Source organism: Mercenaria mercenaria, chromosome 8, assembly GCF_021730395.1.
Source record: "Mercenaria mercenaria strain notata chromosome 8, MADL_Memer_1, whole genome shotgun sequence".
NCBI lineage: Eukaryota > Metazoa > Mollusca > Bivalvia > Venerida > Veneridae > Mercenaria > Mercenaria mercenaria.
The window spans coordinates 37,296,559-37,319,505 of NC_069368.1; the positions used below are offsets into that span (position 1 = coordinate 37,296,559).

Genomic DNA, 22,947 nt, shown 5'->3' on the forward strand with positions numbered 1-22,947 from the left:
GTCTGTCCTGTCCGTTCCTGTTCAAACCAATCCCGTCTGTCCAGTCCGTTCCTGTTCAAACTAATCCCGTCTGTCCAGTCCGTTCCTGTTCAAACCAATCCCGTCTGTCCTGTCCGTTCCTGTTCCAACCAGTCCCACCTGTCCAGTCCGTTCCTGTTCCAACCAATCCTGCCTGTCCAGTCCGTTCCTGTTCAAACCAATCCCGCCTGTTCAGTCCGTTCCTGTTCAAACCAATCCCGCCTGTCCAGTCCGTTCCTGTTCAAACCAATCCCGTCTGTCCTGTCCGTTCCTGTTCCAACCAATCCTGCCTGTCCAGTCCGTTCCTGTTCCAACCAATCCCGCCTGTCTTGTCCGTTCCTGTTCCAATCAATCCCGCCTGTCCTGTCTGTTCCTGTTCAAACCAATCCTGCCTGTCCTGTCCGTTCCTGTTCAAACCAATCCTGCCTGTTCAGTCCGTTCCTGTTCAAACCAATCCCGCCTGTCCTGTCCGTTCCTGTTCAAACCAATCCCGTCTGTCCAGTCCGTTCCTGTTCCAACCAATCCTGCCTGTTCAGTCCGTTCCTATTCAAACCAATCCCACCTGTCCAGTCCGTTCCAGTTCCAACCAATCCCACCTGTCCTGTCCGTTCCTGTTCAAACCAATCCCGCCTGTCCTGTCCGTTCCTATTCCAACCAATCCCACCTGTCCAGTCCGTTCCTGTTCCAACCAATCCCACCTGTCGAGTCCATTCCTGTTCCAACCAATCCTGCCTGTCCTGTCCGTTTCTATTCAAACCAATCCCGTCAGTCCTGTCCGTTTCCAACCAATCCTGCCTGTCCTGTCCGTTCCTGTTCAAACCAATCCCGTCTGTCCTGTCCGTTCCTGTTCAAACCAATCCCGCCTGTCCTGTCCGTTCCAGTTCAAACCAGTCCCGTCTGTCCTGTCCGTTCCTGTTCCAACCAATCCTGCCTGTCCAGTCCGTTCCTGTTCAAACCAATCCCGTCTGTCCTGTCCGTTCCTGTTCAAAACCAATCCCGTCTGTCCAGTCCGTTCCTGTTCAAACCAATCCCGTCTTTCCAGTCCGTTCCTGTTCAAACCAATCCCGTCTGTCCTGTCCGTTCCTGTTCAAACCAATCCCGTCTGTCCAGTCCGTTCCTGTTCAAACTAATCCCGTCTGTCCAGTCCGTTCCTGTTCAAACCAATCCCGTCTGTCCTGTCCGTTCCTGTTCCAACCAATCCTGCCTGTCCAGTCCGTTCCAGTTCCAACCAGTTTCGCCTGTCCTGTCCGTTCCTGTTCAAACCAGTCCCGCCTGTCCTGTCCGTTCCTGTTCCAACCAATTCCGCCTGTCCTGTCCGTTCCAGTTCCAACCAATCCCGCCTGTCCTGTCCGTTCCTGTTCAAACCAATCCCGCCTGTCCTGTCTGTTCCTATTCCAACCATTCCCACCTGTCCAGTCCGTTCCTGTTCCAACCAATCCTGCCTGTCCAGTCCGTTCCTGTTCCAACCAATTTCGCCTGTCCTGTCCGTTTTCATTCCATATACCGAAACTTAGAAGTCAATTTCGCATATGGGTCATGATCAGTCAATAATTAGGTCACTAAATACAACAATAACTATCGTGCTCACACTACAAAGGCAATGTTTTTTCTCCAACATTCATGAAACCCCATCAGACTGTCTGTTTGCCTAGAGTCTACAACAAAGACGTTATATCATCTTCTGTTCTGTCAGTACTACGTGTACACTGCTTTGTTTGGCGCGGAGTTTCCTTTTGCTGTATCTTGCAGCAACTTTTGTACTTGTATAATTATATTGTAATGACATTTTTTTCTGTAGAAAACAGGGCGCTCTTGATAAGTATTTATTTACTTTAACATCTATATGTCACATGTTTATCTTTTTCTTTTTTTATATAAAATAACTGTCGAAATGAAGACAAATTTGTTTACGTATATAAAAAGAAATAAACGGGGTTACCCGTAAGGGGTCTCAAAAACAAAAGCTAAAAAGAAAGATATCAATTTGAAACTTACATCATACTTGTAGGACCAGAGGACATAACCATATACAAGGTCCCATAACCCTGACTTCTGTTTTTTACAAAATTGCCTGTACTCTTTAACTTGGAGAATATCCCATGGCCAAATTTTGCATTTCTTTCAATATTTCTGAATCTATTCATGCATGTTTTTATTGTAATTTCACACAAACATTTGAATTACACACTAAGTTTTATAACTCTTCCTGTAATTTTGTCAGACATACATGTATTCCCCTTAATTGAAAAAATCGATGTTTTCTTTGTACATCTCTAAAACAAATGGAAGTTCTGCATTGTAACTTGAGAACAAGTTGAAAGGTCCCATAACTCTTACTTTTATTTTGACGTAATTCTTTCCCTCTTTTACTTCGATAATTGCCAAAATTTACATTTAATATTTCTTCAACCTATCAATGTAGTGGATGGAAACTTCACACAAACCTTTAAGAATATATTTCTTGTTTAAATATCAGCTTGCATAACTCTGTCTTCTGTTCGACAAAACTATTTCCCGTCTTTACTTAAAAAATATAGCAACATTGTTGACTCTGAAACTTATGAAGGTATTACAATGAACTTCAAACAGATTGTGAGAATCATAAGGCAAGTTCATGTCCAAGTTCCCATCTCACAATTCTCACTTCAATTTTGACAAAATTACTTCCATATTTGTACTTTGAAAATGTTCTTAAAGTGTTATTTCATTTTATTAAACCCATAATTCATCTTTACACAATTTTGAATCACATTGCAATAATACACATTTCAACTCGGGTTCCATATGAACTTTGTCCTTTACTTTGACTTGACAAAATATTAGAACCAAACCTAATATTCTTTAATAGATATTTGAAATTACCGACCCCTACCCAATTGTACATCTTAATCAGTTTAGGCAAAATAAGAGTGAAAAAATCCGCAACAAGTAGAATCTGTTTGGTTAAATTGTACACTGTTAGCCATATTTCAATTATTTAGCATTAATTTTTGGCTTACATTTTGTTAGAAAGAAATATTTGAAGAAACATTTTTCAAAATGGCGGATATCCTGAAAAACAACAACACTCATACATCCTTAAATAGCTCTGAAACCAATGGAGGCGTTTCACTGGAATTTAACATACACCTTTTAACTCATGAGAAAGTTGAGATAACAAGTCCTATAACTCCGATGGTTTTTTAATACAAAATTGTCTCCAATTGTAGTTGTATTTGATATATTTGATAGAATGATATAAAATCTAGCCTACTAAAGGGAGGTTAATGTTACATTGTAGGCACAATAAGCATAATTCTGTCCTCTGTAATGATAAAGTCATCATCTTTTTGCACCTCTTTTTTAATCTAGTGAATAACTTTGAGTCTATTCCCAAAGGATCTTCTTATAATTTTATTTACTGATGGGAATTTAATTACCTGACATTAATTCCACTGAAGAGATTTTGAAGTAGTGATGCATGTCATTAAGTGGAAATTACAGACACATTTACCAAAAACCTGCCCAGGATGATGATAAAATCAGCTGTCATTCTGTACTTCTTTTCAATAATTTTAGACAATAAATTGAAAAGCAGAAGAACTGTAACTCTTTCTTGAATATAGGTAAAATTACCCCCAGTCTAAACGAGTAGTAGTGAGTGTTATTTACTACCAATATAACCTTTTCTAACAAGGCTTTTAGTGGGGATGAATCGCATTTAGTAAGAGCTCTAGTTTAATTTAGTTAATAACATGCGTAATTCCTACATAAAAATTTTACGACATACATTTTGATAAAGAAAGCCTTGCTGCACCATATTTTTTTACAAATCACATTCTCCCTGTGAAGAATTCGATCCTATTTTCACACATGTGAAGAACATGGTTTACTTTATTATATTCACATTTGTTTTTGTTATAACATTTTCTCATTTCAGTTTCACGAGTTATTCGCTTATTTCTTTTCTGTGAACCACACAGGAAGCCATAGTGTGCAGATATTTACACTGTATAAACCCCTTGACTGTACTCTGTTGGAACTGCACGCAACTTAGCCGAAAGTGGACAGTACCCATGTGTACACAAGCCAAGTTATAAATGATATGAATGCCAGTTACCAAACTAATTCGTCTCTGTTATTGAAAAGGTCGTTGTTTATTTGCGCCATTTTCATTCCTTTTAGCATGTTGTCAAAATATGATTCGATGTTTTATATTATTTTATTTACTAAAAATTTGATAGGTAATGTGCTGATAAAAGTGGGAGATAAATCATGCCTACAGTTGGTCATACTCATCTTTTTAACTGATACACAAAGAAACAAAACTTGCTACGAATGTTAATATGATGAATAGAGTAAAATAATGGAGTAAAGTATGTTCACATACGATTTCATATCAGAACATCCAAAATATACCAGAAGCACTTTCAAACGCATGCAAAATTCTTGTTTAATGCTTTCTGACAGGAAATAATAGGAGTTAGTACTCTGTTAAATTACGATCTTTATAAATTGCACAAAAATGATGAAGAAAAAATCATGTGGTGCAAACCCTCTATTTTGGCCTCACATTCCTCACATGTCCATATCTTGAAGAATATGGTCATATCGTTTTCTGTGGAAACTAGAGTCCAGCAATGACTGTCATTGCGGAGTTCTTAGATACTTCACAGCCTGTCAGGAGACTAAGATACTTCACAGCCTGCCAGGAGACTTAGATATTTCACAGCCTGTCAGGAGACTTTGATACTTCACAGCCTGTCAGGAGACTTAGATACTTCACAGCCTGTCAAGAGACTTTGATACTTCACAGCCTGTCAGGAGACTTCACAGCCTGTCAGGAGACTTAGATACTTCACAGCCTGTCAGGAGACTTCACAGCCTGTCAGAAGATTTAGATACTTCACAGCCTTTCAGGAGACTTAGATACTTCACAGCCTGTCAGGAGACTTCACAGCCTGTCAGAAGACTTAGATACTTCACAGCCTGTCAGGAGACTAAGATACTTCACAGCCTGCCAGGAGACTTAGATATTTCACAGCCTGTCAGGAGACTTTGATACTTCACAGCCTGTCAGGAGACTTAGATACTTCACAGCCTGTCAAGAGACTTTGATACTTCACAGCCTGTCAGGAGACTTCACAGCCTGTCAGGAGACTTAGATACTTCACAGCCTGTCAGGAGACTTCACAGCCTGTCAGAAGATTTAGATACTTCACAGCCTTTCAGGAGACTTAGATACTTCACAGCCTGTCAGGAGACTTCACAGCCTGTCAGAAGACCTAGATACTTCACAGCCTGTCAGGTGACTTCACAGCCTGTCAGGAAACTGAAAAGTATTTAAATTAATTCAATCAATAGTATTATCACGACTTTCTATGTATGGCAGAGTACCTGAATTCAGAAAAACGTTTACCTTTCAAGTAGCAACAGAAATTGTCTGCAGTACTAGTGTACTTAATTTAATGATTTGATTAAACCTTGTAACATTAAGAATCATTATGTAAAAGGAAGAGGTTCCTTTTGTATTATTTAAAGGTTTCCATGATGCTACAGGTATATTTTAGATAACTGTGGGCGTGGATGGAATTGATACGTTGGATAGCTAATAAAGTCGACTGAATTGACACATTAATAGCTGTAGGTGTGAAAGTCAATGAAATTGATACAATAGTAACTAGTTTAATCGTTAGAAATTAAACCCATTTATTTTCCACATAGTCAGCTACTAGCAGACATATTGTATAATACCGTATAATTCTAGTACCACTAGCAAGTCAGTTGTCTTTGAGTCTGCGAGCTATTTTTAGCGCACTATATAAGCAGGAACTTTTCCATTCTCGGGCCTTTTACGTTTGTGGAACTCAGAGAGAAGGTAGAGGACATATTACTTCACGATTATCCTTAAAAAATTAATTTCCCAACCCACCACTCCCTGTTGTCTGTCCGTTTGATTTAAAATTTCAGGAATCAAGATGACCCAAAGCTTCATCGTGGCTGGAATGAGATCCTTCTTGAACAAACGAGGAATTAATTTTACACTGTGACTGTTTTGCTAACGTTCGATCATCTAGTTCGAAGGATTCAGATAAAAACACACTTATGTAATTAATACGTAGCACAGGAAGTGCAGGTTGCAATAGCAAACTATACAGAATCAGGAGCTGAGCTCGTGTAACCGTTGTCGGTGCACGTGACATGGCTTAAACGAAAAGATAGACTGATTAATATTAAGTTTAATACATCAGTGTGTAGTTATACATATGTTACTATATATAGTAACAAAAATGAATGTGTGATCAGCAGGTTATTGCTTTCACGCACTGATTATCACTTATCGACCCGGGCCGAAAACTCATAATCATAATCCGCCCGGTGAACACGTGCGCGTGAAACCAATAGCTACATAAAACGTCATCATAGACGTCATAATGGTCTGTCACTGGTCTACACGTTAAGGCTGTGACTAAATACAGAATTGGTGCACCTGTGATATATTACAGACTCCGGTATATACCGGATTAACTAAATTTGAAAGAAAATATCTTAAAAGTATATATTTTGTAACCATGGTGATACTTACCCTAACCTCTAGTCAGTATATTATGCATTTGATACTCTTAATGCGTGCGGACATGCAAAAAAATGAGTAATTTTGCCGTGCGCTCCAATGGATAATAATTCCGCGCAGGCGCAGAACTGCTGCACCAACTCTGCAATGAGAAACATTCACACGTTAAACCGTTGTTTATCGCAGAATTACAATTCTTGGCTTAAAATTAGTAATAAAACATGACATGCACATATTTACTTTGGAGCCAGAGTTCCAAGTTTCAACAGTGTTCGAGTATGCGTTGAAAAATAGCATGATTCGCACCAATTTCGACGAAGGTGCGGGTTTTTTCTCAGTGAAAATGCATGACTGCTTTTCATAAACATAGATCGAGATATCTAGCTAATAGATTCTAATAAAATCGCAGTTTTCTTCCTTTTTTTTTTCATGAACTGGCTCAAAGTATATGTTCCACATTTTTAGAATGGCGATTTGATGAGTTTGATAGATACAATAGATCTACGAATTTACTTTTAGCTCCTGACCGACAAGATATTCTATAGATCTAATTTGTCTTAATGTGCAAGAATAAGTTTACTGCAGTACACACACTTATGACCCCAAATTGCTTCCGGCTACGCACAAACACAAATTTTGAGACAAGAGTACCCCAAACTATTTAGCCATAGAAATGTAGCGACAGGAGTAGTAACTTCTACCTTCCTTGAATAGTGCAACAAAACATATGTATTAAAGACATTAATACACGCAAGAGCCTGGCCGGGAGGTGATAATCGGCCCGAAATTCATAATGGCCCTCGGGCCATTATTCATTTTCTGGGCCGATTATCACCTCCCGGCCCGGCTCTGTCGTGTATTAACCTCTAATTAATATTGTATTTGACTGGCGAAAATTTAACATAACGTTGAACTTTTTGCGACCGACGTCGGAGCAAATCAAATTTAATATTTAACATTTTATCTTAATCAATTACCAGTCATGATGGAAATTTTCATGCCAAGCATTAAAATAAAATAATAACGAAAATTGTAGAGCTTTTTCTTACATATAGTTTAGTTATGCACCCACGTAATAAGACGTGTGTCAGTTGATTGACCTCGTTTTTAGCTAGTCATGTTTCAAGACTATCATATGTCCTTCATCCGGGCTCGAACCCTAAAACCGCTGACAATGTATCCACTTGCCTTTACCCCATTTAATCAAATGACTTGTTGGAAAATAAATAACTGGAAATGTCGACGGCAAGTTAATAATTGAAAACGATGAAATTGAAACATTAGACAGTTTGGAAAGTCGACAGAATAGAGGCATTAGACAGTTGGGAAACTCGGCGGAATTAAGGTATTAGACAGTTGGGAAAGTCGACGGTATTGAGGCATTAGACAGTTGCGGAAGTCAACGAAATTGGTTTAAATGATTACCTATTCCACTCATTATTACTCAAAAGTAAAATTTCTGTATCTGAAAGCTTACTTTAAGGAAGAATATGATTTATTCGCTTCGTGAACTGGGTGTACTTGATGCATTTGTAGATAACTGCACGCACAGCTACACCTATAGAATCGCTGAAGCAAATGTATGCAAATGTATGAATAGTTCACATGTAATTAGTTAAAATGATTTTCGAAGCGGGGGTGGTTGGCGGGGGGGGGGGGGGGTGAGCTAAATGTTACAACCAATATCGAGCATAAAAACGAGTTATGTTATGCTCACCAAGTTAATAATTGTTTAAACTTAACGTGATATGAAGATGTAACTACCTTTTTATCAATCTCCAGGACCATGCTTTGTAGAAAGTATGATTTCCGGGAATTGTAGCCTTACGCAGTTATTGTTTGGACAGGTGTTTGTTTACTGAAAATTTAATTTATTCAATGATGTGTTCATTGCACTCAGGATGATTAAATACGGCTCTATCGATTGGTATCTCAAGCAGGAGCAGAATGATAATTTGTAGGATTGCCAGGACTACGGGTACTTCTAATTTTCTGAATATTGAATAGTGCAGCCATTGAATCCCAGTGAGGATTTTTACTAATTGTAGTTAAAGTGGTCATTAGAGTAAATGTTCGCGGTCAGTCAAAGTTAAGAAAAAGTCAGCTGAGTGTTTAATTAAATTAAACGTACATATATTAAGTACGATATTGTTGTATATCAAATATCATATCAAACCAGGTTTCATGACCACATTTTCAGCCATCGCTGCATGTCTTACGGACTGAGGCTAGTCGTACGCTTTTATTATAGCATCTTTTGTTTATGGTTCGTGTAAAGTGTTTTCTCTCTACTTTAAATTTGGAAATTTATATCTCGTAGACCATTTGAACTTTGAACTATTCATAATACATGTTTATATACTGAATTGTTCAGAAGCAGAATATACTTTCTGCAAAGGTCACCTTGTTCGGAAATAACTACTTTTTACCCTTCATAATTTGTACTTCTTTTGTCTTATCTAATCTATTCACAGAGAATACCAAACTTATTTTTCCTAATCTATTATGTTTATGGTGTGTCTAAACGGTTTTTTTTCAGGTAGTCTGGGTGTTTAAAATATTACAGAACATGTACATTTGATAAATGGCATAACTTTTTTTATAGCTATATTTCAAAAAAAAGATAAACGTTGATATTTTTTCTTGCCTCGAAGTTGCTATGCACCTAAGATAAATATGTTTAGAAACACAGCTAAAACAAAGGGAAAAACACTTTTGAAAACGAAGTTTCTTTGGATATTTTCTACAAAAACGAGCGTGGGCAGTTGAAGTAAATGTGAGATAAAACTTTTTTTTTCCAAACAGAACAACATCTATTGAAAGCTTCTCTTTTCATAAAAAAACTGCTAAAAACTTAAAGTAAAAGTTCACTTGAAGAGCTACAACATACTGATTCTTTCTCTGTCCGTCATTTAATTCATCAGCAAGTTTTTTATTTGGAGATTCCTGTTCAAAAGTTATTAGTGATCATAAAATTCCCCCAGAAAAAAAGCAAAGAAGTATGTATATTTGATGTAAAATAATGACAGTGAATGAGAGCTATATGTTATGTGTGAAAATGGTAGCATCGCGTCAAATAGAAACGCAATACTGTAGCATACTACAAACTGCGCTGCGCAAAAGGTTAGTTTCTGAGATACCTGTATAATTGATAGATAGCCTAGTATACTTTAAAGGCTCATAATGCCTTTCTTTACGTGGCTGCCACATTCATTGAAACATTAATTTCTTTTTAAATCATATTTTCGACGATGGTTTCCTCATGTAACTTCCAAGGTTTGAATATGGGTTTACACAGTAAAAAGTTTTACTCAATCTGATGCTTTGTAGTTCTATACCGCACAGTTACATTATGGCGTTTCTATTTTTAGCATTATGTAAATAAACAGTATAGTATCTCGTTTAACTAAAAGATATGCGAAGTTAGATTGTGGGGATGTAAAGGCACACGACATTTTGTAGCGATACTTTCGAATGTTCGAATCTTCCATCCGTTCAAAAGTTTTGTTTTTTTAACTTGGCATAACATTCTTTGTGTAAAGTTATTTTTCTTCAATTTCAAGTTCATTTTTTGTTCTTATTTTGATTAAATTAATCAGAACTGAAGTTCTTTCAGGGCAATGCTATTTAAAGTGAAGTGTAAGATTTTCACAAAATTTGCTGGAGAGCTTCAACAGTTTAAAGCGGGCTGTATTTGAACATGACTGCATGTTAATAATGACATATATGTGCTAGTTAGTGAAGAAATTGGAACTTGATTAACTACCTTCAGTCGTCTTTGTTAAACCTAACTGAAAAGAAAGAAATTAAATATAGTTTTAAAAATAGAATTAAGAAAAAACATACGAGTTTGGGATTCGAACTCCCGACAAAAATGTACGAAACGGAGTGCGTAACCACTCGGTCGAGGAGGAATTAGTGTTTGCACCGGAAACGTTGTTAATGGACTTAATCTTATATATTCTGTTATTTGTTTATATCTCAAAACGCCATAATACTGTGCGATATCTTTAATAGTAACCCTTTATGTGCAATATCGAAATTAGTGCTTTTCTAGCCATCCATGATCAACAAAATTATCCCCCATTGAAAACGCCTGGCTGGGCGATATCGATTTTTTATCTGGTTGATATTTTCAAATAGAAACAAAGAAGGACATTTTTTTTTAACAAATATTGCTTTCATTAGTATGAACGCACAACATTTATTATCCTATAGAAGTGTTCCTCATTATTTTCTCTTTACAAAGATATAAAAATTGTTTATTTAAAATGAAGAATTAATGCTTCCATTGGCGATTGAAAAACACCACTATCAGTCTCCTTTTACGGCATACGGTTAATGAATAAAATGAGTAAAAACCTGTGATATATATCTTATTCTTTCGTCTGTAGTCACTTTATTCATCTTTTGGGAATACTTATTATCCTATTGAAGTATTCTACAGATGATAAATCTTTTATATATGTTTTTATTTTGAAAATATTTTATTGTCTTATTGCTTCCCTAGACGTTTAAAAGTTGATGATTTTTGTAAAAATTCTTCATCTGCTCATGTTCGTGATATTTCCTAACTCGTCCGAAGTTAAGCTATTGCTTGTGCCTTGTCAGACCTGTTTGTTACAACAGAATATATTCAATATAAAGAAAGAAAGAAGAAAGAAATAAAGCCATGACATTTTCATGAATTAAAAACTGTACTGTTTGTTATACACGTTAGAAAAACACCGAGCAAGCCATACGGCGACACAAAACATCTATTTGAGCACTTGCTTCATCTGTTTTTAACATAAATTTTTTAAAGCCTTATGGAACTTTAATGTAGATCACAAAAGAGGAACACCGGAAACCTTTACTGAGTAATTTGTGGAAAAAGAAGTCTCGCATTTTTTTGTTCTTGTTGGGTTTCAGTTAGTCACGCCGACGCATTTAATGTCATGGTGCCTTTTCAAGCATTTGATGATGGAGGAAGACCCTATATTCCCCCGGGCATTGTTTCAGACATGAGCGGGCAACTGATAGACCTTCGATAAACTAGCTAAATGACTGCTTCACATGAAGAACGAGGGTAAAGTAGTGCGTGCTTATATGTAATATGTAAACGTATGCATGTAATACATATTACGTATGCACGTGCGCACGTACTAACTAATTCTTGCGCATGTAAAAACTAAGTGACAGCTAATATGCGCCAACACATAAGCATAGAAACATCTATTTCACCTCTGTGCCACCGCAGATATTTAAAGAAGCAGTGTTTTAATGGAATTTAGTACTGGCGGAGTATTAACGAAGTGAATGCCACATACTAGTTCTATACTTGTGCATTTCTGTGATTGAATTAATGCTAAAATGTTCATCTTCGTTCAACAATTAAGCTGGAAAGTCACCATATAACAAACAACGTGTAGCTGTAATTTCCCAAAAACATTAAAACTAACGGTTATACCGATGAAAACGGTGGCGGATAGCGTTACCAACGCGAATACGTCTGACAACAAAATAAGAAAACTAATAGAAAACAGTAGGATAGACTTATAAAAACTAATCAGTCTTCTAATAAACTTGATTAATCTCTTCCCTGAAAGGAATTCTACACCATCATTATTTTGCGTGTCTGTTTTTCTATTCTTTTTCTCAAAATAAATTAGTTTTCCAGCTAATTTCTTGTTTTCATTATTACTTCAGATGGCGCGGCTCCAGATATGTACAGATTCATTACGATAAGAGAAAGCGATAAGAGAAAAGCTACATGGGTATAATTGGCTCTACCAGCTACCGTTGGAGACACGTGCCTTTTCCCGTAGTGCGCACCATGACACTCAAACAACAAATTTCACGAAAATGAGGGAGAACCGTTCACTTTTAGATATTCATTTACTAAGTGTTGCTAAACATGCCAATAACAAAGGATCTAGACATAAACTGAGTTTTATGCAATGTCGACAAAATTCGAAACCGGACAGAGAGTACCGGAGTCGAGCAACGAGCCCCAGCTAACAGCATTTACTGGGGTAGGGGATGTTGACAGGATAGAAATTTCTGGTGCTAGCCGTGATGAATGTGCAAAGGTAGGTTCAATAGTTGCTAAGGTTGAGTCTTCTTTAATTAGTCTTTATATAGTCTGTATTGTTTTATATGATCAAATGAGTATGGACAGTGGCTGTATACTGAAATAACTTTGTTCAGTCCGTCCTGAGAGAACGAGAGAATGTATTCAGCACAAGAACCATAGCGCTGTCTTGAATAATTTTAGAACTATCTCCCTTTTTGTATTTATTTTTTCACCTTTTGTACGTTTGGATAAAAACATGTTCTGCAGTGTAGATTTTCATAAAACCCTGCTCAGATACTACTAAGAAAATTCGACAAATAAAAAGACAGTATCATGTACTTGATTTTTGCGGGGAGGCTGATTAGAAAAGTTTTTACAGCACACAAGTTCTCTTAATAGGAGTCTATGGGAAAATAACAATGCTTTTGCGAATAATTGTTTTTTAATGTAGGTTTTAACAAAACGTCTCGCATTTGTAAATAAAACTTTCATCTACAGTATGGTGAAATAAAATATGTGCGTCCGTATGCTTGTTTTTAAGCCGATTTGAAGATATTATTTTGAATTATTTACCATGTCAAGAATTTTAATCTTTATAAAGTTTAAGTGAATTCATATTATTCTCGGGTTGCTATTTATTTAAAAAACGACTTTCGTTTCCCGTATACCGAGACATGACTTTATTTTACATTATCCGTATTAATGACGTTATGACATTACTTCCGATTTATCAAACTTTAACATCGTAACTTATAATTCAGTATGACCTGATACAATGAAAGATAATGATGTGAGGAACAATAACTTGCAAAAATTAGTATAAGAATGCAATGCCTTAAAATGATATTGACATACCCTTGTGTAAGTATGCCAATATCGCATACCCTTGGGTAAGTATGCCAGTATCGCCTTAAGGCAGTCTCTTTCGATAACATTTTCATTTCATATGTTGAACTATAGACTGATTTACTGAACAATATTAAAATATACTATTCAGCGTCATTGAATATAAGATACAGTTCCGTCTGAACGTTCGTCCGTATTCGTGTCAGCTCTATATCTTCTTTGCCGCAAGGAATATGTTCATAAAACTTGCATCAGTTATCTACACCCAGGTCACTAGGTTCAAGATCAAGGTCACGGTTAGGGGACAATGGTCAATTAGTTTAACCTTGTCTCCGCTCCATGTCGTCTATTGCTTGGAAGATTTTCATAAATCTAATATCAGTTGTTTATCTCATCAAGACGATGTGCAGAGTGCACAACCCAGGTCACTGGGTCCAAGGTCTACGTTACACTTTGGGTTTTAAGGTCAAATATCTTAACTTTGAGTCCGCTGTATATCTTCTTAACCGCTTGGAAGATTTTCATTAGGTAGCAACAAATATTTACGTCATCAAGATAATGTGCAGAGCGTAAACCCAGGTCGCTAGGTCGAGGGTTAAAGTCACTTTTAGAGTTAAATGGTGCAATGGCTTCTCTTTGTGTCCGTTCCATAATTTGGATCATATATTTACCTCATCAAGACAAGGTGCAGAGCGCACTCCCTTAAGTCACTTGGTCCAAGGTCAAGGTCACACTTTGTATCAAAGGTCAAAAAACCTACCTTCGTGTCCGCTCAATATCTTTTTAACCAGTGGAAGGATTTTCACAAAACTAGCATCAAGTTTTTACCTCAACATGACAACATGCAGAAAACACGACTCGTCCTACTAGAACCAAGGTTAAGGTTACACTCAGAGGTCAAAGATCAAATAGCTCAAAATTGTGTCAGCTCCGTTTCTGCTAAAGCGCTGAAATGAATTTCACAAATTTGCATCAACTAACTTCATTTAGATGACACACAGAGTACACAACCCAGGTCACTAGGTTCATAAACATAGACTCAGTTGTTAACCTCATCAAGAAGGCATGCAGACGGTACTCAATTCAGGACACTAGAGACAGGGTCAAGGTCACACTCTGAGGTCAAAGATCATATAGCTGAAACATGTGTCAGTTGCATATCTTCTGAACCGCTGAAATGAATTTCATAGAAATAGCATCAAGTAACTTCATCCAGACGACATGCAGAGTACACAAATTTTGTGCCTGCTCCAGATCTTCGATTTATATAAAACTAGACTCAATTGTAAGCCTCACCAAGACGACAGTGCACACCCAGATGGTTAGGTTCAATGTCAAGTCGCAGCTCGCTCCTGGTCATGCCTTTTACATTACTGGAGTATATGCCTCCGTAGTCTGATCTTCCTCACCACATGGACAGGTTGGTGATGGTACCAGTCTGTATTTCTTGTACATGTGAGCATTGAGCTTGTTGTGCCATGAGCGAAGCCTGACCACCATCACTTGTTCAGACCGATCAAGGAGATGAAAAGCATCTTCCTCTATCCTTGGTCTCGTTAGTGCCTTGATGATGGCGGCTTTCTCTTTGTAGCCCATCACGTTTTACTTTCCCTGTATCAACTCGGTGTCTAAGGTAAATAATTACCTTCAGTGATAGCTCTAGATTATGCAGTCTATGGCCGTAATTTAAGTTCTCTGTAGGCCTTATTTAATCCCGCATGTGAAATTATGTATTTAAGAAATCTTATTTTGTCAAATGTTCTTTTGTTTCTCAAAACTTGTCATGTACACGGACGCGTCATTGAAATATATGAAAACATTTTGATTTAGATCAGACTGCACAGCTGGTTGTCACACATAGGAGCTCATATCGACCTTTCATCGAAATGAGTATCGGTATCCGAAATTTTATTAAGCATAAATACTCAAATCGTAATAAATAAAACTTACCGATGTAGCAGCCTAGCAGCCTACATTGCACACGTTCTCTTGTCATTGACGCTTAAGGTATTGGACCACTAATAGTAATGTTTAAAAAATGGTATTTGCTAGGTATATTCTTAAAGTTGACTGTGTTTTGCATTGTGTTGCAAATTTTAAACAACTTTTACCGTGCCGTTTTTTTTATAAATTTTGTATAATTTATGGTATTTCCTCAAGCTAAAGTAGAGACAAATTGCAAAGTGATGGCCACTGTCCCAAACGTTTGCAGAGAATTCATTATACCATTGATTTTAATAAAAGAAACACCAAACTATTGGTAAACAATAATAAAATACAAAATAAAACTGTAAATATCATTGTTTCTAGTGTGCCTCAAGTAAACGGATTTAATGAGACAAAATTCTAACTCCAACATTGAAAAATGATGGTCGAATCCCGTGGGACTGTTTTAAATTTTGCTCAAATCATTCAAAAATATTCTTGCGACAGAAGTAAAACCTACCTACATTTCTTCCACAATATGTAATCTAAAGAGTAAAGGCAAAATAGAGAACTTTTACCGCATGTAACTCAGTATTTTTAAAGATGTCTAACTCTGCCCCCTTCTGTTTCAGAGGTAAATTCACTTTGAACAGCAAGAAATTGCTTATCAAATGAAAAATTTCCACTTTTGTACAATAAATCAATAATAAGTCTTGAAAAAAGTAAAAACTTACTTGGAAAAAAGGAAAATAAGGGAAAAAAATTTGGCCCCAGTGGGACTTTGTACGACCACATTCGTATCAGATCGCATATGTAACAGGTGTTACAAATGATATCGCATATGTAACAGAAATCAAGCACATATGTAACAATTTTTGAAACGAATGTGATCGATGCCGATTTTTGATTTCTGAAAATGAAAAAAAGAATCCTTTAAGGTCAGAAAATTTCTTAATAAAGATACTTAGACTACAAAATCCATTTTAATGGCGTAGCAAATTCGATTAAAATAAAACTGATTTGATTATCTATCCCTCCTTTCGTCAATCAGCATTACGGTAATCATTTAATATACCTTTGTTTTCTGTGTGACTGCGTTGGTTCAGGTTAATGTGTCGACACTCCGCAGTTCATTGAAATAATTCTGTCAAATGGTGTAGTCTACAGAATGCTGATTCTAATGCATAAACAGCTTTTGAAAACGGAATTATTTTATAATGAAAACTGACTTATTAAAAATAAATAAATGCAATGAATACATACTTCCCTCTAAAACTGAGTTTACTTTAGCAAGATTAAACTTACCAATACGTATTGGATTCCTAAATTTCGGAAACAATCACATTAAGCTCCTTTCATTGCTAATCCAAGCTGTTATACTACAAATAGAATATTAAATCTGTAGCAGTGTGTATATAATGTATATAATTAGTCAATGATATCGATTGTCCGATTAGCTCACTTGATAGAGCATCTGGCTTGCAAGCAGAAGGTCGCAGGTTCGAGTCCTGTATCGGGCTGCACATTTTTCCGCTCCTATTACAAATCGTATAATCATCATGTCTAAATACCGTTAAAACCCACGAGGAAAGATATTGCGAGCTAGTTTGCATTCGCATTTTCCGTTTCGAATTGTAACCTACAAACTGGTCTGCAGTTCGCAATTCGCATTTCACGATTTGAATTGCAAATTGCAAACTGGTCTGCAGTTCACAGTGCAAAATAAAAGTATACTGAAACGTTACTTTTATAATTCAGTACTTTATAAGTGGTTACTAAATAGAGGTTAAGAACATGCAGTTTCCCGTAAAGAAATACAAACTACAATATTAAAGATATTTCAAAATATTCCTTACCACACCGACTGGTGAATTAATTGAAGTAATCGAAAGAATTCTAAATGATTTTAATTAAGTTTTCTCTGAATTTTACCGTCTTACTCGTATGAGTACATTAACTACTCTGAGGGCAGAAGGAATTTGGCAGTAAAAAGTACTAAGAGATTAAAAAGAACACCAGTGTATTTCTTTCTCTCATTCTATCTCTCATTCATACCCATAAAACAAACCAAGAAGATTGGTCATACATGACAATAATTCACAAAGGATGAAGTGCCTCGGACATATCCGTTAATATTCGTGATATAACGTACATTGCCGAGGATATCCGATTCAATTAAACAGCAGACGATGGCCTAAGACCACAGTTATTTTTACTATATGTTCTATATAGGCACTGGACACTATAGCAATTTTGCATGCATTCCAACCCCCATAAAAATACCTGAACTCAACAGAACTATTCCAGAGAAAATATTCCAGCCACAGTAAACATTGGGTTGACCGGCTCTTTTTTCCACCATTTTGAACCAAATCACGTGCATATGAAGAATACTCTCTAGATGGCCGCATACAGGCAAAACAGGCCCTATCAAAAAGTCAGGTTATGCATATTCTGACATTCTCATTCTGTCAAATTGTACATGTACCTACTATTTCATATCTCCTCTATTAAATCATGCCATTTATTGCAGGTCTTTCACTCAAAAATTCACCAATATTCACCATCAAACATAGGAACTATTTTCCGCGTAACCGCTTAACCACTTCCGTATGGTCAACCAAGGGCAAATAACTGTGGTCTTGTGCCATACCGCGAGGGCTAAGTATCAGTTTCCCCGCTATGCGCGGCGCACGTCACTATTATGCAGTTCGCAATTTGAATCGTGAATTGCGAAGTGCTAACTGCAAACTGTTTTGTAGTTCGCAATTCGAACCCGAAACTAAGAGCCGCAGACTAGCCGGCACTTTGCAGTTCTAATGGAGGGGGAGAAAGTGCAGACCATTAACAGTGCTGACCTAAAACTTCTACTTAAAAACTATTTACTTAGTACTTAATTATAGTAATATTCCTTGTACTTTAATTTTGAATCATGAACTGCATACAAGCTTGCAGTTAACAGCTCGAATTGCATGTTAACTGCAAACCTGTCTGCAGTTGGCCATTCGATTCCAAAGCCACAACCATCGAATCGTAAAATGCATTCTATTTCAATCCGCAGGGCAGTGCTGATCAGACTGCAATTTGAAATTTGATTCGTTATCTGCAGACCAGTTTGTAGTTCGCAATTCAAATCGGAAAGTGAGAACTGCAGACCTGCCGGATCAGGAGGGAGTACAGACTAATAACATTTATTTAGCAACCACTAATTTTAGTACTTAAATTATAGGAGTAACGTTCCAAGATACTTTCATTTTAAATCGTGAAGTGCAGACCAGTTTGCAGTTTGCAATACGAATCATGAACTGCAAACTGTGAACTGCAGACCAGTTTGCAGTTCGCGATTCGAATCGGAAACTAAGATCTGCAGACTAGCTGGCAGTTTGCAATTCTAATTGAGGGAGAGTAAGTGCAGACACTTAACCTCTATTTAACAACAACTTACTATGTACTTAAATTATAATAGTAACATTCGTTGTACTTTCATTTTGAATCGTGAACTGCAGACCAGTTTGCAGTTGGCAGTTAGAATCGGAAACAGAACTGCATACTAGCCGGCAGTTTGCAACTCTGATGGATGACCAGGAAGTGCAGATACTTAACCTCTATCTAGCAACCACTTACTAGGTATTAAACAAGAGTTTCTCATTGTGGAGCAGTATAAGCCCGAAGGTATGAAATTTGACCCCTAAGTGTGACCTTGACCTTGCACTTGCCATCCAGAACATGCACTCTGCGCATCGTCTTGATGTGGTGAACATTTGTGTCAAGTTTCTTCGAATTCCTTCAAGGGGTCCAAGAGTTACAGAGCGATGATTTTTGACCCCTTTGAGTGACATTGACCTTGAAACGAGACATCCAGAACATGCACCTTGCATGTAGTCTTTTGATGTGGTGAACATTTGTGCCAAGTTTCTTTACAATCAATCAAGCACTTCAAGAGTTACAGAGAGGAAACGAAACACACTCATATGGCTATTGATCCCTAAGTTTGACCGTGACCTTGAAGCCAGCCATCCAGAACATGTTCTCTGCACGTTATCCTGATGAAGTTAACAATTGTGTCAAGCTTCTTTGAAATCCTTCAAGGGGTCCAAGATTTACAGAGCGGACACGAAATTGATAACGGACAGACGGACAGATGTTGTGTAACATAATACGTCCTTTCGGGCGCATAAAAATGTAAGAGTAACCTTCCAATATACTTTCATTCTCAATCGTGTCTACTGTCTAATAGAGGTGAACTCCAGACCAGTTTGCAGTTCGCAATTCGAATCGTGAACTGCGAACCACAGACTAGCCGGCAGTTTGCAATTCTAATGGAGAAGGAGGGAGTGCTGACCCATTAACTCTATTTAGCAACTACTTAGTACTAAAATTAAAAAAGTAACATTCCTTGTACTTTCATTTTGAATCATGAGCTGCAGACCAGCTTGCAGTTCGCTGTTCGAATCGTGAACTGCAAACCAGTCTGCAGTTTGTCATTCGATTCTAAGTCATGACCATCGAATTGTGAAATGCATTCTTGTCTGAAATTCGAAGCGCAGTGCTGATTATACTGCACTTTGAAATTTAAATCGTAAACTGCAGACCAGTTTACAGTTCGTAATTGGATTCGCGAAATGCAAACTGGTCTGCAGTTTGAAATTCGATTACAAAGCTATGGGCTTCGAATTTTAAAATGCATTCTTGTCCATAGTTCGCAGGGCAGTGTTGATCAGACTGCACTTTGAAGTTTGAATCATAAACTGCAGACCAGTTTGCAGTTCGCAGTTCGAATCGCGAACTGCAGACCAGTATGCAGTTTGCAATTCGAATTATGAACTACGAATTGCGAACTGCGAACTGCAGACCAGTTTGCAGTTCGCATTTGGAAACGTGAACTGAGAACTGCCAACTGCAGACCAACTGTGAAACGCATTCTTGTCTACAATTTGCAGGGCAGTGCTGATCAGACTGCACTTTGGAATTTTAATTGTAAACAGCAGACCAGTTTGCAGTTTGCAATTCCAATAGCGAACTGCAGACCAGTTTGCAGTTCGCAATTGGAAACGCGAACTGCGAACTGCAGACCAACTGTGAAATGCATTCTTGTCCGCAATGAGCAGGACAGTGCTGATCAGACTGCACTTTGAAATTTTAATTGTATCGCGAAATGCAGACCAGTTTGCAGTTCGCAATTGGAAACGCGAACTGCGAACTGCAGACCAACTGTGAAATGCATTCTTGTCCGCAATGCGCAGGACAGTAAATTGGCGGACAAAGTGTGTATTATAAAAAGGTAGACAGACTGCACTTTGAAATTTGAATCGTAAACTGCAGACCAGTATGCAGTTTGTAATTCGAATCGCGAAGTGCAGACCAGTTTGCAGTTCGCAATTGGAAACGCGAACTGCGAACTGCAGACCAACTGTGAAATGCATTCTTGTCCGCAATGCGCAAGACAGTGCTGATCAGACTGCACTTTGAAATTTGAATGGTAAACTGCAGACCAGTTTGCAATTCGCAGTTCGAATCGCGAACTGCAGACCAGTTTGCAGTTCGCAATTGGAAACGCGAACTGCGAACTGCGAACTGCAGACCAACTTAACTGAAATGCCGTATCCTCCTACTGAATGCAGCTTGAGCAAAGCTTCATTACTAGATATATTTTGCTTTATAGCCTTAGTAACTTTTTTTTTTATGTTTTCATTACTGTAGATGGTTAACCTATCCTTATAGTAACAAACCTTTTGTGGAAAATGAAGGCTTTGTAGTCACTAGAAAATTGGCGGACAAAGTGTGTATTATAAAAAGGTAGACTAAACAAGGAACCAACTTCCAAGAGCCCCTCCTGCTTTTTCTTGACTATTTGGTACATGAACCTTGAGCAGCTGTCCACGATATATAAAATTGAAGCAACTAGAACCTTAATCAATATACAGTTGTTGTTATAACAATCTATACATACATGTGATAATGTCTTTTCTGCTCCTATTTCCAATGCAACTTGAAGTTAATTAATTAGCATTCTCTTAGTCAGATTCTTCAAACTCTTCCCAGACTGATAACATTGATTTTGTAATTTATTTTTCATTTGTTCTTTTTTTTTTGTATAGTAAACAAACATATTCATCCGTATCAGAGTATTTCAATATCAAAAACACGAAAATAGATTCACATTGGACAAATAAATAAAAAAGTGAATGTTATGTGTTATTGAAGACAGATAAAAGAAAGTATTAGCAATATAGATTTATTGAACGTATCCAGAGTTCTAACTTGTGTTATGTTATAATTTGATGAAACATTCATGCTTCGAACAAATTCGTTATATGATTAAAATAGAGATTAAATGCCGTTTTATTTATCAGGTAGATCAATATTTACATATACATCAGAGAGTTGTTTCTTAAATCTAGTTGAACTGCGCAAGGGAAACTAGTTTCTAGATGAGAAATGTTTCAGCTTAACTTTCTGTTTTCAGATACTTACAGAATTAAACAATGAGGCTGCTAACTATTGTATCTTATCTTCTTCACTGGGAACAAAAACTGACGGCGATTTACTTCGCCGGAAACTACGTTTGTCTCGGATTCGAGCGTGGGACCATGCAAAACGTGCTCAAAATAAACTGATCCCAGTGCTCAGGAGGTAAATATTTAACAGGTAGATAAACTCATCCCAGTGTTCAGAAAATAAATATTTCACAGGTAGATAAACTCGTCCCAGTGTTCAGGAGGTAAATATTTCACGGTTAAAAACTCATCCCAGTAATTAAATATTTCACTATTAGATAAACTCATCCCAGTGCATAGAAGATAAATACTTCGCTGTAAAAACACTCATCCCAGTGCTCAGGAGGTAAATATTTCTCTGTTAAGTGAACTCATCCCAGTGTATAGAAGGTAAATATTTCACTGTTAAATAAACCCATCCAAGTAATAGAAGGTAAATATTTCGCTTGTAAAACACAGCCCAGTGCATAGAAGGTAAATATTTCTGTTAAATAAATTCATCAAAGTGTATAGCGGGTAAATACTCCACTGATAAAACTCATTACAGTGCTAAGGAGGTAATAAATCCTTTGGTAGACAAACTCATTCCAGTGCTCAGGAGATAATAAATTCATTGGTAGCCAAACTCTTTCTACTGCTTAGGAGATAGTAACTTCATTGGTAGACAAACCCATCCCAGTGCTCGGGAGGTAATAAATCCATTGATAGACAAACTCATCCCAGGGTACAGGGGATAATAAATCCATTGGTAGACAAACACATCCCGGTGATCAGGATATAGTTAATCCTTTGGTAGACAAACTTATTCCAGTACTCAGGAAGTAATAAATCTGTTGGTAGATAACTTCATCCCAGTGCTCGAGAGATAATAAATCCATTAGTAGACAAACTCATTCCAGTGCTTTCGAGGTAGTACATCCATTGGTAGACAAACTCATCCAAGTGCTCAGGAGGTAAAAAATCTATTGGTAGACAAACTCATCCCAGTGCATGGAATGTAGTATATCCATTGGTAGACAAACTCATCACAGTGCTCAGGATGTATTGAATCC

The 22,947-nt window shown here is 37.2% G+C and overlaps 1 protein-coding gene across 2 annotated transcripts in view; it reads left to right on the forward strand.

Moving 5' to 3' along the window:
- Positions 1 to 22,947, forward strand: part of LOC123566570 (regulator of G-protein signaling 9-binding protein B-like) — an 80,187-nt gene that overhangs the window by 38,764 nt on the left and 18,476 nt on the right. For both annotated transcript variants that reach the window (XM_045360799.2, XM_045360800.2), the window contains exons 2-3: positions 12,260 to 12,642; positions 21,865 to 22,031. In XM_045360799.2, the coding sequence (XP_045216734.1) occupies positions 12,511 to 12,642; positions 21,865 to 22,031 (299 nt within the window). In that variant the 5' untranslated portion in view covers positions 12,260 to 12,510. The remainder of the gene's footprint in view (positions 1 to 12,259; positions 12,643 to 21,864; positions 22,032 to 22,947) is intronic.